The sequence below is a fragment of the Onychomys torridus genome, unplaced genomic scaffold, assembly GCF_903995425.1.
Source record: "Onychomys torridus unplaced genomic scaffold, mOncTor1.1, whole genome shotgun sequence".
Lineage (NCBI taxonomy): Eukaryota > Metazoa > Chordata > Mammalia > Rodentia > Cricetidae > Onychomys > Onychomys torridus.
Window position 1 is genome coordinate 13,257 of NW_023411518.1, and position 17,544 is coordinate 30,800.

The 17,544-nt window shown below is 41.3% G+C and overlaps 2 protein-coding genes across 2 annotated transcripts; both read right to left on the bottom strand.

The window, feature by feature from the left end:
* Positions 1 to 1,812: 1,812 nt before the first annotated feature.
* LOC118575186 (pre-mRNA cleavage complex 2 protein Pcf11-like) lies at positions 1,813 to 8,906 on the bottom strand. The gene is given in 3 exon segments (XM_036175841.1): positions 1,813 to 2,954; positions 5,419 to 7,369; positions 7,371 to 8,906. Coding segments are annotated over 3 exon segments (4,629 nt in total).
* Positions 8,907 to 15,812: 6,906 nt separating this feature from the next.
* Positions 15,813 to 16,091, bottom strand: LOC118575187 (elongin-B-like). Its single transcript, XM_036175842.1, has one exon. It carries the CDS (start codon positions 16,089 to 16,091, stop codon positions 15,813 to 15,815), a length of 279 nt encoding a protein of 92 aa, XP_036031735.1.
* Between the last annotated feature and the right edge of the window lie 1,453 nt (positions 16,092 to 17,544).

The following is a 17,544-nucleotide window of genomic DNA, read 5'->3' on the forward strand; positions in this document are numbered from 1 at the left end:
GCCCGAGGGCCTTCAATCTCCCATGCTGCATGGGCTCAAGTTGCCTCCCTGTCCCTAGGACCCTACAATTCAGCATGCTGGTCTTGCTATCTGCTCTGCAGATGGCCTTGTATCTTGTGTGCTGCCTTATGGTAGCATGACGTTCATCCTGGCATAAGGCTCTGCTAGGGAGTCAGACCCTGTGCATAAAATCTTTGCTGCACTCTCCATACCTGGGCTCTCCAACAGCAGTCCCCCTTGCATCTGCAGCACTGCTTCCACCAGGCTTCCATCCTTAGGGATGCTGCCTCATCTCCACAAGGACCTGGGTGTTCCCTGAATGCATACACACTCACACTGAAAGGCAACTGCTTCCTGGACCACCAGGGCTGCACCCCTGGCATCTTTATCTGGAGGCTTTGTCTCACAAGCAGGAACCCATGGTGCCCTTGCATGGTCACCCTCCCCTACCTGCAGATAGATCTTCTCTGTTACTGGGGTCCAAAACCTCTGGCTCCAATCTTCAAGCCACCACCACTGCCTGCCATTCATCTCTCCCAGGGCATCTCCACTTTGCATCCAAAGTTGCAAAACATAGCTTCTAGCAATGCCAGTCCAGCTGCCACACACTGTCTGACTGAGTGTGCTCTGCTCACTATGGCTTCCTCACTGTAGAAATGGACAGACCCCAGCTGCTCAAGCCTGCTCTCTGGGGTATCTGATACCTGTGATGTAAGGATGCCCTGCATGTCTCACCAGAGCTGATGCTGGGTCAGCTGATGCTCCAGCTGTTGCTGCTCCCAGTGGGAGCTTCTCAAGCTGCTGCTCATTCTGGGACTCCTCAGTATGCAGTGGCCAGACAGTTCTGGATGTTTCTTTCTGCATCCTAGGTTCCATGCTTGGGGAAATATATTCTATCCTGTTACTGTATTTTTTTTTTCATTTTTTTTACTTCAATAATTTAAAATATGCATTGTATCAAGCCAAGAATTCTCCAGAGACTAGGGTAATCTGATGATTATTTGATCCCATATTGTCCAGGCCAAGGCTTCTTGGCCTTGGCCATGGCCATTTGCATAGGAGAATCTGCTGTTGTGAGCCATTCCATGCATTGTAGATCTGTCCCAGTTTCTACCCTCCAGATACCAGAAGCAACATCGGTGTCTAGCTCTGTCTAGGCTGTGTCTACCAGGAAATATCCCCACCAAGTCATCACTGTTCAGAGACAACACAGTGCTGAGGCAGTCAATGCAGACAATTGTCATCCCGATCCTGGAGGTTTCTTGTCACCTGAGGACTTGGTGGACCCGAGAACCAGGTCTGCCCTTGTGGACAGGAACAGTGCCTTGTGCTCAGGATGAACACTGCCTCAGCCTCTGGAGGGAGATGTGTGTGAGCTCAGAGCACAGATGAGTCTTGTACCAAACACTTATGTGAGAATGTAGTGTCACAGCTACTTCAGAGGGCTTGGATGGGGGAGTGTTGTAGCTGTTCAAGGATGAGGACGAGAACCCAACTGTTTTATTTTACCAAAATATTTTTATTGATAATTTACAGTTCACAAGTGAAAGTCGTACATTTTGACACATACAATTTCATTTTGTTAAATTTGCACTCATCTACAGAACTTTCACACAACAAGCACCTGAAAGTGTGCAGGCAGTAGGAAATGCAAATACTAAAATGTGTTTATAAACAAAATGATAGCTGAAGGTCCTGCCACAGATAAGAGAATTTATACACATATATTTCTATATAGACATAAAAAGTCTTCACTTTCTAAATCCAAAAGCAGCTTTTGTTAAAAAACAAAACCATATTTTCTCATTTGATTTAAACTGACTCAACTGTATCATTTTCTGTTTTAATGTCAGTGGGTGCTGCTACACTTTCTTCTGAACAGGCTGGTGGGGCATCAACGTGCTCTTCCTTTACTTTGGGACTTTCACAGGGGTCTTGCGATTCCTTTTTGACAATGTTCACCCTAATGTTCCAAGGGTTTTCAACTGGAGTCTTGATGGCAGATGGTGTCCAATCAAAAGAAGATGTATTTTGGTAATCTGCATAACACGATGGATGGTAAATCTTTCCGTCTACTCCAATAGCGTTTTTTAAGTGCCATGCCTCCTCCTCTTCATCCCAGAACTGTTCAAATTGTTCTTGACAAATTTCACAACTCTCAAGTGCTCCAGCTGGTCCAGCAGGGACCCTTTGGAACTCCTTTTCTTTAGAAGCCTCCTGAGATTTGAGGACAACCACTTCATGAACCTGTTCAAACAACTGGCCTTTTGACCGTTCTTCCAGATCAGCTGTTTCTTCAAATTCTATCCAGTCTGTTAAACTGTAGTACCAACGTCTATGAGTGACCTTTCTGCTAACATCTTTCTTGCTTCTATTTTGCCGATAATGCCAGTCCAAATGATCTGCATAAACATCTCTCTGGGATGTCACAAACCTCATTCCACAAGAAGGACACTGAATCCCAGTGTACAGCCGGTTTATAACACTGTCATAACGTTGTTTCAATGCTTCAGTTGTAAAATTAGTAAGATCTGGAGCATCTTGATCTTCATTCTGATCCTTTGCCTCTTCAGGGGGAGCCTGAGCATCAGCCTCCTTTTCCTGGGTTGCAGTTGAGTCAGGCTGGGACAATTTGAGAATTCCCGTTTTTACCAGTTTTGCATACAATTCCTTCACATCCACCTCACCGAGATGATGATCAGGATATGCCTTAGGAAGACCTCCTGAAGGATTTGGATGAAAAGCTCCAGCCTTCTGTGGATGAACTGGTAAAAACTGCTGTCCTTGACCAAATGCTACTGGCTGAGCTACACCAGTCAGAACCTGTTGAGATGTCTGAAGAGCTCCTACTGACATTGGACTAGGTAAATTGCCCAAGTTTCCCAACTGAAAACTCTCAAGATTCTGTTCATTCAAATAGTGTCCTGACGCTCTGTTAGGGGCCTTTGGGAATTCTTTGGGCCATGAGTTCTGTAGTTGGAGTTTTTCTGTCTGGCCCATAGTCAGGACAAATCTCTCTTACCCACCAGTCCCACAGTCGCTCAGATCCAACCAAGAAAGCACACAAAAACTTATATTGCTTACAAACTGTATGGCCATGCCAGGCTGCTTGTTATCTACCTTTTCTATCTTAAATTAACCCATTTATGTTAGTCTATACTTTGCCACATTTCTTGTGGCTTACCAGTGTCTTTACATGTTGCTTTTCATGGTGGCGGTAGGCGGTGTCTCCCCCCAACCTTCTACTTCCCAGAATTCTCTTCTCTCTTGTCCCGCCTATACTTCCTGCCTGGCCACTGGCCAATCAGAACTTTATTTACACAGAGCGATATCCACAACACTTCCCCTTTTCTCTTTTTTAAAGGAAGGTTTTAACTTTTACATAGTACAATTACATATAACAAAACAATTATCTAGCAAGAATTACAGTTACAATATTAAAGAAGATATCCTATCTATCTCATATTTGTGAGTCTAAGGTTTTATATGTAACTTATCTTGTATCATAACTGAGGAAATTATAACTATCTAGTCTTCAACCACATCAAAGACCTCAGAAGGATATAATATTACCTGAGAACAGGGAGAAGGATGTAAACATTTTTCAGGAGTCTTGCAAGAGTAGACAGAAACAGCTGGCAGCCTGAACAGTCACCTAATGTTCCTTTGTAAAGTTGGGGCATCTGTCTTCAGGGCTAGAGTCTCTCGATCACTTCTCTCAGTGTCCTGTAGAATGTCTGGCAGTTTCCTCTGCGAAGCAGGAACCTGAAGGACCATTTTGTCAAGCAAAGTTTAGTGGTCACCTTTCTATTGGTCCTGCATGTCCAGTCGATCAAACAGTCCAGGCAAGAACAGTTTCTTGCCCAAATGGCTATTTTTGCCAAGGTGAAGATAAATTCCATATGAAGTGTCTTCAATGCCCATCTTCCTCTCTGAAGTAAATTGGTGCTGCCAGGAGCAGACATGTCTCACTGTCCAGAAAGTCTAAATTTTAAAAGTATTATAATGCCATATTCTGTAGGTCTTTGAAGTATTTGAAGATTACCTATCTATCTGAAATCTCTCTATATATATCTAGAAGACTTAACTAACATGGCTATGAGTATGATTATCATAGATGACTAATCATTAATCTATTTTTAATTATCCATTTCAATTTAAAATGAGCTATACAAACATAATACCTTAAACATGATTAGAAATATACACACAGTATAACAAAATTAACTTTAAGTTTGTATCAATAGACTAAAATCTATACTAATGTAAAACATTTTAAATGAGTTGTTGCTCTTTAGAAGTAAGTTCATTAATCTACCCTTTCATCCTATCATATCTATATCATATCCCCTTTTTATCTTTAGAAAAAGATTGCATTTTTAATCAACCTGTTTTAAATAAAATAGTGGTTTTTCTCTGCCTCACACCAGAGAGCTCTTCTGATTTGGGACACAAGAATCTCTTAACCTTTTCTTTTAACCTTGGTTTCATGTCCTGTCTGTCCTGTTTGTCAGCAGTTGATTCAAGGATACTTTGTTGTCCAGTGGCTGACTTTTGCAACAATGAAAGTTAGTTCCATATGCAGTTTCTTCAATGCCCATATTTTCTCTGAAGTAGATTGGTACTGCCTAGAGCCGTCATGTCTCATAGTCATAGCAAAAAAGAAAAATTCTTAAGTTATTAAAACATTTTAAATGCCATATTCTGTAGATCTCTGAAGGGTTTGAAGATGACCTGTCTATGTAAAATATATCTGTTTGATCTTGAAAACACACCTAATATGATTACAAGTTCAATTGTAATGTCTAACCACTAATTTTCATTTCTATATATCCTAATAGTTGGTAATTACTAACATTCAAGGATTAGCAAATTGCATTACATTGTTAAATGAATGGTATAAATATAATACCTCGAACAAGATTAGAAATACAGATATGGTATATTCTAAAAATCTCAATCTCAATAATAATAATTTGTATACAATATAAAACAATCCAATTGAATGTAAAGTATTTAAATCTAGTAATTGTCTTTTTCTCTCTTTTTTTTTTTTAAACAAGCACCTTTTGCCTAGTCCTTTTCCTAACCCTTAACAACACCTTGTAACCAACACTCCTAAACAATGAAAACTATCCCAGACCCAATACCCATAAAAAGACCAAAAAACCACCCACCCCACACCACCCCTTTGGGAATGTGGGTGTCAAATTCTTAAAATTGCTTCCTGCTGGGTATGGGCGAAGTTATCATTAATCTGAAAAGAAAAATTTTGGGTTAATTGACAAATTCTAGGAAATATAACTATATTCTTTGTTATCCATAATGCCAAAGTTCAGGGTTTATCTCAAGTCCTTATTCAAACAGTCTTTGAAACTGGATCATCTTAGCTAGCCATCTCAGAGTTGTTCTAAGCACTTTGTAGTCCAAACATTCATTCTCCTAAAAGAGTTCCATTAAAATTTGGTCCTTGAAGTGTGTCAAATATCTCTTCATTTCTTTGGAACTGTAGTCCTTGAACTGGAATATTCAAAGCATTGCCAGGTGAGTCATTATATGGGCCAGTCTGATGGAAAGAGTCAAGCCTTTGGGAAGGATGATTGTCAAATCTGGTACCTTGCACACAAAGAGGAATATCAGATCTTGATGCTTGCTGCTGTTGTGGCCCATCAAATCTTTGAGTTACACTATCAAATCTCACTTGAACCTGCGGACCAGGTGACCCAGGAAGTCTCTGTGGACATGGCTGACCAACTCTTTCAAATCTAGGACCTGGCAGGCTCTGTGTTCCATCATATCTTGGCAAAAGTGATGACTGACCTGGCTGTCCATCAAACCTTACAGAGTGACCACCTTGAAATCGTGGACCCCCTTGACCCACAGGTGCTTCAGTTCTCAGGCCACCTCCTGGCACAGGACCCCCAAACCTCATTCCACCTCCCTGTTGTACTAAAGGTCCTTCAAACCTGATGCCAAACCCTGGTTGGCCATGTGGTCCCTCAGACATAAGGTTCCCACCTAGTTGATTATGTCCTTCCAATCTCACACCAGCCACAGCCTGACCATGGGGACCCTCAAACCTCATTCCAACTCCTTGCTGTGGCAAAGGGCCCTCAAATCTGATAGCACCACCTGGCTGACCATGAGGCCCATCAAACCTAATTGCTCCCCCTGGTCGATGATGAGCCCCCTTAAACCTGAGCCCACCTAAAGGTTGGCATCGAGGATTATCAAATCTAAGACTGCCCACAGGATGTCCGAGAGGGCCTTCAGACCTCAGAACGCCCAAAGGCTGACCCCCAGGTCCTTCAAATCCCAAACCACCTTCAGATCCCTCCAAACTCACACTAGGTGAACCTTCAAATTGAAAACTGCCTCCTCCTCCTCCTCCTCCTCCTCCTCCTCCTCCTCCCCCTCCTCCTCCTCCTCCTTGAACAATTGTCCCTTCATGTCGCAGAGGTAATTGTACTGGTCCTGGACGAACTTCAAATCTCAAAGGACACGCACCTCCTAACTGACCTTGTGGTCCTCTGCATTGCATAAGGCCTCCTCCCCTGCTTTGTCTTTGTGATCCCTCCAACCCAAGAGAAGCTGGTGTAGGGGGTCCATCCATTCTATGGCTTAATTCATTAGGTCCTTCCAAAATCATCTTGGCTGGGACATGTCTCCTCTCACATGGCCTATCAGGTCCATCTAATAATGGTCGGTCTTCAGCTAAAGCTGTAAGCCGCTGATTTGTATTAAGGCCAGCAATTCTTGATGCTGGGCCATCTACAATCGGTTTATCTGAATCTTCATATCTAGGTCGCTTAAATGGAAAACAATCATTGAAGGGAGATCTCTGCTCCTCCCTTCCACCTTCTTGATACTGAAAGAGCTGTGGAATTTGATGCACAACACCAAGGAATTGGTCTTGTGAAATGTCACCAGAAGCTGAAAGTTCACTCAAAGTTTGAAGGACTTCTCTTTTGCTTGCAATGGTTAACTCTGTAGGAATCTGAAGATCGGCATGTCCACTTGGTCGACGGTGCTGCTTTGGGGTTCGAGGGGACAAGATTCCTTTAGTGCTTGACCAGCTCTCCCTATGCCTTAGATGAGGTGCTTGACTATGTTCATCACACACGTGGATGCTTTTATTTTCTTGCCAACTAGATTTCCATCCTTTGGCAGACTTGCAGCTTTGCCAGTTGTCTATATTCTCTTGTGGCTCAGCACCTGACTTCACAGAAGGTGGACTTGCAGTTTCTTTTGGCCAATGTTCATCCATCTTTTTCAGCTGTCTGGGATCTCGCCCATCCTGCTTAGTACTTCCCTTAACATTTCTTTCTTCCCTAGAAGGTGCTGGGAACTCCTCCATATGTGACTGTTTGAAGTCCTGACTCATGCATCTTTCTAGTTTTGGGGGCCAAATCTGGAAACATACTTCTTTGCCTTCCATTGGGTGACTGAGACCTAGGTGACCTTGATCTTGATCTCTTTCGAGTCCTTGTTCTCCCTGGTTTTGGCCCCTGTTTTTCCAGGTCTTCTGTAAACATGTCCTGTTTTTTCACAATGCCATTTATGATTTGACTTCTACTTCCAATCAGCCTGTGTTCAGATGATTCCATGTGCTCATCTTTATCCATCTTCTCTGCAGTTTTTCTCTTTTCTTTTACATCTTCTTCTTTGCCCTCAGCTCTATCCTGAAGATACTCTTTTATTCGTGGATCTCTCTTGTTCATACCACACACCCTCATCCTTTCCCAGTCTTGATTTTTCAAGTCTTTTTTGTGGGATGATTTGTTTTTCAAAGGTGATTGTGATTTAGATGTAGATTTAGAATCTAACTGGTCAAGTTCATTCTTGGTTATTCTTTCACTTGACTCACTTTTTGCTTGCTTGGATGAATTTAGTTCTTCAGAGGGTACAGTTTTCCTTGTGTTACTATCAGACTCGTTTAATGGGTTCATTACATATTCCTTCCTGAGACTCTGCTCTTTGCCATGGGAAGAATGTTGTCTCCTCCTGTTCAGACGGGGATCCCGTGTAATCCCTTTTAAGTCTTGAGTTTGTAAGGATGGACCTGGTCGGCTTTTGTCAGGTTGCACGGGAACCTGATGGGGAGTTTTTATGGCCATGGTGGGAATTTGTGAAACACGTAACTTCCATGGTAGTGTTCCAGGCCCCAAGTTGGCTGTCTCCTGCTGAACGCTGAGAGATCCCGCCAGTGGTGCCTTAGCTTCTTCCAACTCAAGCTGCTGCTTCTTCTGCTGAAGTTCTAACAACTGTTTTGGGTTTTCAAGTACCTCTTGCCCTATTAGTTGCTCTTGAGTAAGATTCTTTTGTATGTGGGGTTCAATCAGAGGAGTGGAGATACTGGGGGAGCTGAGCACTGTCCCAGGTGCTGAAGCTTCCTCAGGTGATTTATTTAAAAATTTGCAATTCACGTGCATGCTAGATGTCTTTACATCAGGGGGCAGAGGTTTAATAGGCCAAGCAGGATCTAGTGAATTGACTCTGACATCCAAGACATAAAGTTTCTTCAAAGGGAATATTTCATCCCATGTGGAACGTAATTTAAATAAACTTTTTCTAGTATTTTTATCCACCTTTTCAAACACACAAATAAATGTTGCAACTAGATTTTTTGTAAAGGCAGTGAGATACTCTCTTCCAACATTTTTCACAATAGAATCCATGAGGTACATAAGAGGAAGCTTCTCTGAGGAAGGAGCCTTGGCTGTTTGGGCCTCAATGAGAGAGACGATCTCCTTGGCGAAGGGCAGGTTCTCCTCAGCTACAATGGTCAGCATATTGATGTGGGGTTTGCTGTTGAAGGTCAGGTCTTCCAGCGATGACTGATAATCCCGACAGATGTCTTCCAGGGCCCCGGCAGCCCCAGCCTTGTCTGGCATCTGCTCTGACATTGTTCGGTGGCCCCCTTCGAGGTCTGCTGCCTTCTAAGATGAAGCCGCCTGACACCCGCCCCCCTTTCAAAGCCTTGGCCTTGCTCCCTGGTTCTCCTGTGGCTGGGGCTTCACCATATGATGACCGCGGAGGAAGGATGGGGGATGACCCAGGTAGAACCTCCAGGAAGAAACGTCACAGCCTCACCGGAAATCTCTGTCCACTTCCAGCTCTCCAGAAGTAACTGGATCCTGTGAAACTTTCCTGCCCTGTATCTGTTCAAACTGTCATGGCATTCCCGAGATTCTTCCTGGAACTGAGCACAGCACACTGTGTAAGATGGTCACCCTTCCCTTAAGATGGAACATAGACGCTCAAGTCTGAGATGGTGGCCCTTTCCCTAGGATGCAGCCTGTAAAGTTAAGTCTACACCTTCACACAGACACACGTGCATGCAACACAACAGTGCACAGTAAATAACAATAAATAAATTTATAAAAATGGTGGGAGGTCATATCACACACCTTTGATCCCAGCATTTGGGAGGCAGAGGCAGGTGGATTTCTGAGTATGAGGCCAGCCTGCTCTACAGAGTGACTTCCAGAACAACAAGGGCTACACAGAGAAACACTGTCTCCAAAAAACAAAAACAAACAAACATGGAACCATGAAGAGCATCACTATAGCCTTGAAGGAGAGAATGGTGCATACCCTGTTTCTTAATGTTTGGGACTCTGTCCTAATACCTTGTTGTTTGTTTTTTGGTTTGCTGAGCTTTTGGTTTTTTGTTTGTTGTAGTTGTTGTTTTTGTGTTTGTTTTTTGAGACAGGGTTTCTCTGTGTATCTTTGCACCTTTCCTGGAACTCACTTTGGAGACCAGGCAGGCCTCTAACTCACAGAGCTCTGCCTGCCTCTGCCTCCCGAGTACTGGGGTTAAAGGCGTGTGCCACCACCACCCGACACTGAGTTTTAATTGAGCTGTAATCCTTTGTTATGGACAGAATTTAGGATCCTTCTATGAAGTATGTAAAGCCATTAAGCAATTGTGAAGAAGATCGGTATTCTTCTTTTGCTTTTTAGATATGCTAAATCACTTGCACTCTGAAGCCTTTTTCAACAGCCACTCCAAAATCTCATTTGTATGTAATGAAGAAATTCAAAACAGTCTTATTAAAATAAGAAACAGAGCCAAATACAGAGTTAAAGCCAAGAGATTAGAGCAAGGGCCACTACTACCTTATCTGACCGCCTCGCTGCCTTCGCTTTCCCAGAGAGAGAGAGAGAGAGAGAACTTCTTCCCTCGTGACTGCCTTTTTATTGCCTTTCTGTTCTGTCTTCTCATTGGCTCTAAACCCAACCACATGACTTTCTCGTCACTGCCTAGCTATACAGACCTCCAGGTCTCTATGGTCGGGACTGGGCTTAAAAGCATGAGTCACCATGCTGGGTGTGTCCTTGAACCCACAGAGACTTTGCCTGCCATGTGATCGGATTAAGGGTGTGTGCTACCACTACCAGATCAGCTTAATGGCTTGCTTTTAGCTCTGATACCAAGGCAACATTATTCATTAACATACAAATAAACTATCACATTTCAGCACAAATAAAATGTCACCACAACTGTTGCCTTATCGGTTGTTCTTCAGGGAGATTCTTTTGTATGTCAGGTACAATCAGAGATGTGGAGATACTGGGGGAGCTGACCAGTGTGCCAGGGGAGGAAGGCTCCATAAAAATGTGGGCTTTATATGGATCCTAGATGGCTTCAAATTAGGGGGCAGAGGTTTACTAGGCCAGCACCATCTAATGAATTGACTCTCACATCCAAGGCACAAAGTTTCTTCAAATGGAATATTCATCTCATGTGGAACGTCATTTAAATAAACTTTTTCTACTATTTTCATCCACCTTTTCAAATACACAAATAAATGTTGCCCCCATCCACACCCACGCACAAGCACATATGGTTTTAAATACCTGTGCCCCCACCTGCACATAGATCATGTAATCATGCTGCACACATATTAAGATACCAAGAGGCACAGGGATTAGGTAGGAAGTAAGGCCCTCAGACTCTCACTAAAATTCTACCATCCTCTCTAGTCTGTTTTCATTTTAGCGTTAGAGGGATGGGTGACAGTTTGCCTTAGAAGCCTTCTATGTTTCAGACTTTCAGCTATGGGTCTGCAGTCCTCAATATCACTGCAAAAGAAGCTTTCTTGCCCACCCCCTTTGGAGCCTGCCTCTGCATTTGCCCCCTTGCTTTGGAAGTTTAGACCTTCCTGCCTCAGCCACACAAGTAGTTTAAATTTCAGGCCTGAACCCTAGGTCTGGATATATTTTTGTCTTCATTTGATTTTAGTAATGATTTTTAATTGTTTTTTTTCAATGTACATGTAAAGTTGTTTTGTCCTCATGATTTTGCATCAGCTCTGGTAGATTTCAGTGTTTCTATTTTCGGATAATTCCTTACTATTCCTTCATTTTACATTTCAGAATTTGGAACGTATATTCTGTGGTGAGGGTATATGTCAGAAAAATGTCACTTGTATGGTTTTCTTTTTTGGAGAAAGTGTTTCTCTAAGTAGGGCTGGGAGTACTGGAACTCACTATATAGACAGGCAGGCCTGGAATTCAGAGACCCGCTTGCCTCTTCCTCAAGGACTGAGTGCTGTGATTAGAGGCTTATACCACCACCACCTGGTGGTGTTATGTTACTTTACCAGGAGCTGCCAATTTAAGGATTGTCTAGAGTCTCAATGTTTGAATGGACTTTGGACTCATTCTTATTCCATTTACTCGGTGTGTGTGTGTGTGTGTGTGTGTGTGTGTGTGTGTGTGTGTGTGTTGTGTCTGTCTAACACACATGGGTGTTGTCATCATTGGACCACTTACAAGAGGTGTTTCTCTCCCTCTATCACATGGGTCCCAGGGTTGGAACTCAGGGCCACAAGCTTGGTGGAAATTACATTCACCTACTGAGCCATCTTGTTAGCCTGAGCTTTGGGTTTCAGATAGTGTTGGAATAGTTAATGACTACAGATCTTTTGCAATTGGACTGAATGCCTTTTGTATACTTAAGTCTCTGAACACATGAAAACCAGGGAAGGAAAATTATAGATTCAAAGCAATGTGTCTTGGTGTCAAGGTGATGAGAGGTAGAGTTAGGATGATTAAGATTGCCAATCTAGGATCAAGTAGGAGACCAGTCTGGGAGCACAGCAATGAGGATTGTTTTTAGATAAATAAACCTCTAGGCATGTCCACCATTATGTACCCTAGGTTACTTAAGTTGTGAAGTCCCATATTACTTATGTGGGACACCATGCCCTCAATGATGACCTGGATTGAATAAAGTGATGTATTTACTGCTGAGTCATTTCTCCATGGTCTTAGAATCTGACCTATATTGCAGTGTAAACAAGTTCTCTACTACTCATGTCTATTTATGGGTTCTAAATGCCTCCTGTTCTTGGATTTTAGTATTTTTCCTTAGGTCTGGGGTTTACTGAGGGTCAGTTTGCACTACAGAACCCAAAGAGGAAAAAGAAACATGAAGCTGATAAAATTCCAAAGGCTTTGGCATGCTAATGCATAACTGTAATTCCAGCACTAAGTAGGCAGATAGAAGAACTGCCTCCAGTTCAAGGTCAGTCTGGTCAATTTAGTGAGTTCTTTGGAATCGGGGATACACACCAAGACTGTGTCTCAATGAGATAAGAGAGAAAAAAAGGGACAAGTAAGATGAGACTGAGAAAAATAATATTAATCAACATACAAAAATTTTAAGGGCTGGCCAATGCTGGTGCAAACCTTTAATTCCAGCAATCAGGAGCAGAGAGGCAGATGAACCTCTAACAATTTGATGCCAGACATGGATATACAGTCAGATTCTTTCGTAAAACAAAGATAAATAAATAATGGAAGCATCCATAAAATCCCACAAACACTATTCCATTAATCAATACCACTCCCTTATTCAGATATGTGTGTATTTTCACCTCCATCAGTAGATTTCCTGTCTTTTCAAGCATTTTCATATATATGTATCTGTGTGATCTGTGTGTGTGTGTGTGTGTGTGTGTGTGTGTGTGTGTGTGTTTCTACATATGTGTGTGTATCTTATTATAAAAGAACTTAAACTTTGGGAATAAGAACAGCAAAGGAAGGGAAGGTTTTGATTCTTCACACATTTAATTACTGGACTGGGGAGCAGAACCTGTTAAATCTCTGAATCAAGGTCATCCTGGTCTACAGACCAAGTTAAAGGACAACCTGGGCTACACAGAAAAACTGTGCCTAGATTTGGTGACATGGCTCAGAGATTTAGAGCACTGGAAACTCTCCCAGAGGTCCTAAGTTCAACTCTCAGCAACCACATGTTGGTTCTCAACCATCTGGAAGAATATCTAGTGCTCTCTTTTGGTGTGCAACTGTGCAGGTATACATGAAAAGATAGCAGTCAAGTACAAAAGAAAGACAAAGAATGAGAGAGAAGGAGAGAGAGAGTGGGGGAGAGAGAGACCCTGTCTACAAAAACAAATACAAATGTATCTAAGCAGTGGGGACTACAAGGACCTGAAATGGCCTCTCCTATGAGAGACTCATTTTGACTTTTATGTGACTGGAGCTAAGATTGTAAGAGTGTGTGAAATCTTTTATTTTCAGGTCTACTCTTGTGAAACATCAGAGAAAACACACCATAGAGAAACTCTCCAAATGTGCGCTGTGGGAAAAGGCTTTTGCCCAGAAAGCAAAAGCCATCAATAATGAGAGAATCCATGCTGGATTCTGGGCTTATGGGTGTCATCTCTGTGAGAGGGCTTTTCTCTAACTCAACATAAAAAAATCCACACTGGAGAAAAATCATGTGAATGTAACAGATGTGGAAAAGCCTTCTCTCTGAAGTCAAACCTTTGAGTTCATCAGAATGTTCACTGTCGAGAAATGCTTCAGCAGCAAAGGAGCCTACATAAAAAGATCTACGTTGGGCAAAATCGTTATAAATGCTCTGAGTGTGGGAAAGCCTTTGCTGAGAAGCTGTATCTTGATGGACACCAGAAACGATTTCCCACTTGATAGGGACTTTGAGCACTTCAAAATTATGGGAAACTTCATTTATTGGATGGTATGGAATAGTCATGCTAAACCTGACTTCAAAATGTCTACGATTTTGAATCTATTACATTGAACATGGAGGACTTCAACTCACTGAGACTGTATTCTCTTAAGCTAGGAGTAACTCATTCATTCAGAGATATTTGTTTTGTCTTTTGAAAATATGTGTCCCTGTGAGTGTATGTTATGGGTTCTAGGTGCTTGGTGTGTGGGGGCCCACAGAGGCTCCCTAGTAAGACCTTACTAAAGGTCAGAGAATCTGAGCTTGCTTTACCCAGCAGGGCTGCAGAGGGGGATAGTTTGGCAACAGTCATGGTTACCAGGTGTTTTGATGGGTTTACATTTGGCTGTATTTTGTGCTTTGATCTTGAAAATAGGAGGTCTTTTGCCTCTCCCCTTGGTAATGCACTAGAAGGTTTGAATAGTATTATATCTTTATTATAGTGGGTATTTGTTCCACCTGTCACCTAGCCTAGCAGCTTCTAGGGCATGGCAACTTGGCTATCTTAAGACCTGAAGGGCAGGAATGCAGAGCTCCTTCTCTGGCAGGGAGAGAGAGAGAGAGAGAGAGAGAGAGAGAGAGAGAGAGAGAGAGAGAGAGAGAGAGCCCTGATTGTGTTCTTTGGGTCTTAAGCTAGCCTTTAATAGAGGTTAGGCTTTTGTGGTGTTTTAAAATTACATCTCTTGTCAGTATCTGATCATTTATCAGATGAAAGAAAAGTATACAATTAAAAACAAACAAAACATTTAATGAACAATTGTCATTAATTATTTTTAAAGATTGAAATTTAATGCTATAAAATTTGAGATCTCTAAGTTTTGACACTAAGACTCAATTTTTAGATAACAGGATATCTAGAAGTACCTGAGAAATAACTGCAGAACATCCTGAAGGAGAATACAATTGTGGTTTGTTTGTTTGTTTTGTAAGAATGTAAATTTAGAGTCAGCTGATATTGTAAATGAAAAAATGTGAATAACATCTAAGCATGAGGGACTGGAGAGATGAGATGGTTCAGAGGTTAAGAGCATTGGCTGCTCTTCCAGAGGTCCTGAGTTCAGTTCCCAGCAACCACATGGAGACTGATAACCATCTATAGTGGGATCTGGTGCCCTCTTCTGAAATAAAGCTGTACATGCAAATAGAGCACTCATACATAAAATAAATAAAAAAAAATCCAAGCATGACAGATCCAGAGGAAGAACTTGTTTAAAGAATTTAGCTATTACTATATTTTTTAGGCAGTTTGATACAACATATCTTTAGGATGCACCAAACTAGTGTTTGGCAAAAAAAAAAAAAAAAAAAAAAACCAAAATTTTAAAACAATCTATTTTTTATTGACTGTATTTTGGTTTACGTTCCTAAGGCCTTCAAGGATATTTGAGAAGTAAATAATTATATTTGTATTTTTGTGTCATTGTATTATTTTGTAAAAATATATCTTAAACTCTTTGATTTTCAATTATTTTATATTTTTAATCCATCTTAAAACTTTTTATATTGTTATTTTAATTTTGTTATGTTGTACAAAAATAAAAATGAAAAATTGAAGTTTCAGTAATCAAAGACAGTGTACAATTTGTTATTTTGTTAATGTTGCTAGTGTGTTATTGAATGGATGCTAATTTAACCATGTATTTAACCACTTATTAAATATTTTGTAATTTAAGTAAACTTTTTTTTAACAGCCAAATCATCTTTATTGAGGGAATTGGTCTCTAGGGGGAAGGGCCCGTGGTCCTCACTGCACAGCTTGTTCATTGACACTGCCTCTAGAATCCTATGGCATCATCACATCTGGAAGCTAGGGAGGGCTGGACAAGGGCTCAATGTTCAGGGCCTCAAAGGCATCATCTGCACCCAAGGCCAGGCCCACTGTGGCTGGGGCCTGTATCCATGCTGTCTGGCTAGTGAAGCCACACTCGCCCAGAGTTGTTCTGTCCTCAAGCAGCTGGTCATCTTTGTACAGCCACTTCTCTTCTGGAGGCCACTTGAGGATGCCTTGGACAACACGCTTTAGCTGGAACACGGTACACGACTCCTTGGCCTCCATGAAGATGGTGGTCTTGTGCAGGCGGATCATGAGAAACACCTGAGGATGGCAAGCATGTGTCAACACCAGCATGGGGCCACCAGCCTTGCCATTCCCTCTGTTATTATCTAGCCCCCTCCCATACATCCCTGAGCCCCTCACACCTGCCATAAACTTTGATTTTAAGCAAACTTTGTTTTTACTTATTTTCAATAGGCTTAACCATGAAAACAAATATAGAAGGTCAAAGCTACTTTTTAAAGGGTTCATATTTGTATTTAGAATGACTATAAACTTAGTTTTGAGCACATTAAAAAATTTGATCATGTATAAGTTGATTGATTATTAATTTGTATGTTTTAACTATTTTAATGGTTTACAGCAAGTTAATAGCTTTCATAAGATTAGGATTTTACAGTTTTAGACATACATTTCCAAATTAATTATTGTTAACCAGAGAAAACCTTTACATCTACAGGAATTTATCATAAAGAAATCAATTCTAAGCCAAAATATCTTGGAGACTTGTCAGTGTTTCTTTAGTCTAAAAGGAAGACAGTATAGCTAAGGTTTTTTGTCTGTTTATTTGTTTGTTTTGTTTTTTTGAGACAGGATTTCTCTGTGTAGTTTCAGTGCCTGTTGTGGATCTCACTCTGTAGACCAGGCTGGCCTATTACTCACAGAGATCCCTCTGTGTCTGCCTCCCAAGTGCTTGGATTAAAGGTGAGCATAACCACTGCCAAGCAAGACTAAGTTTTAACAGTGCTATCACAGGTGGTTTATATCACATGGTCATCTTAAGATGGTAATGAAATTATGCGGTATGTATTTTAAACTTAGTAAAGATGGCTACCATGCACGCTATCTTTTTATCCTCAAGGGGCATCAGCTAAGAGGAAGAAAAACTATATGACCGTTATTTAAAAATTTGCATTTTATATAATATGCTATAGAAGATCTAATTTTTATACAAGACTTGAATCATATATACATAATAAATAATCATATATATACTTGTGGGCCTTCATTGGCTATTATAGAGTTGAGACAATACCCCCAAAATGGGACTTTCCCAAAAAACATTTTTCCCTGACTGACATAGTACTATGTAGACCATGCTGGCCTCAAAATCAAAGAGATGTGACTCCTTCTGTATGTTGGGAAGAAAGGCATGCACCACCATACTGGTTCTCATTTTGTCCACACTAAATCTGATCCACATAGTTCATTCAGAAGGTTTCATTTCATATAGACCATTTTTTAATTTCTTGCAGGGGACTAGGCTGCAAAAGAAAGTGGAGCTCTGTGAGTGTGAGGGTCAGACTGAGGTCCAGGTAAGCTACTTCTATGTAATAGTTGTAATCAATCTAAAAATGAAAACAGAACAAAACAACACAACAAGAAATTTTCAGTGGACATGATCATATTCTTTTGGACATTAAGTCCAACCAAAATAGAAAAAATCATTGGGACCTAAAGGCAGCATACATCTTTGGAAGACTTC

Excerpts from the sequence above, each read along its gene's own strand:
- LOC118575187 (XM_036175842.1), bottom strand. The coding sequence starts at position 16,091 with ATGATCCGCCTGCACAAGACCACCATCTTCATGGAGGCCAAGGAGTCG.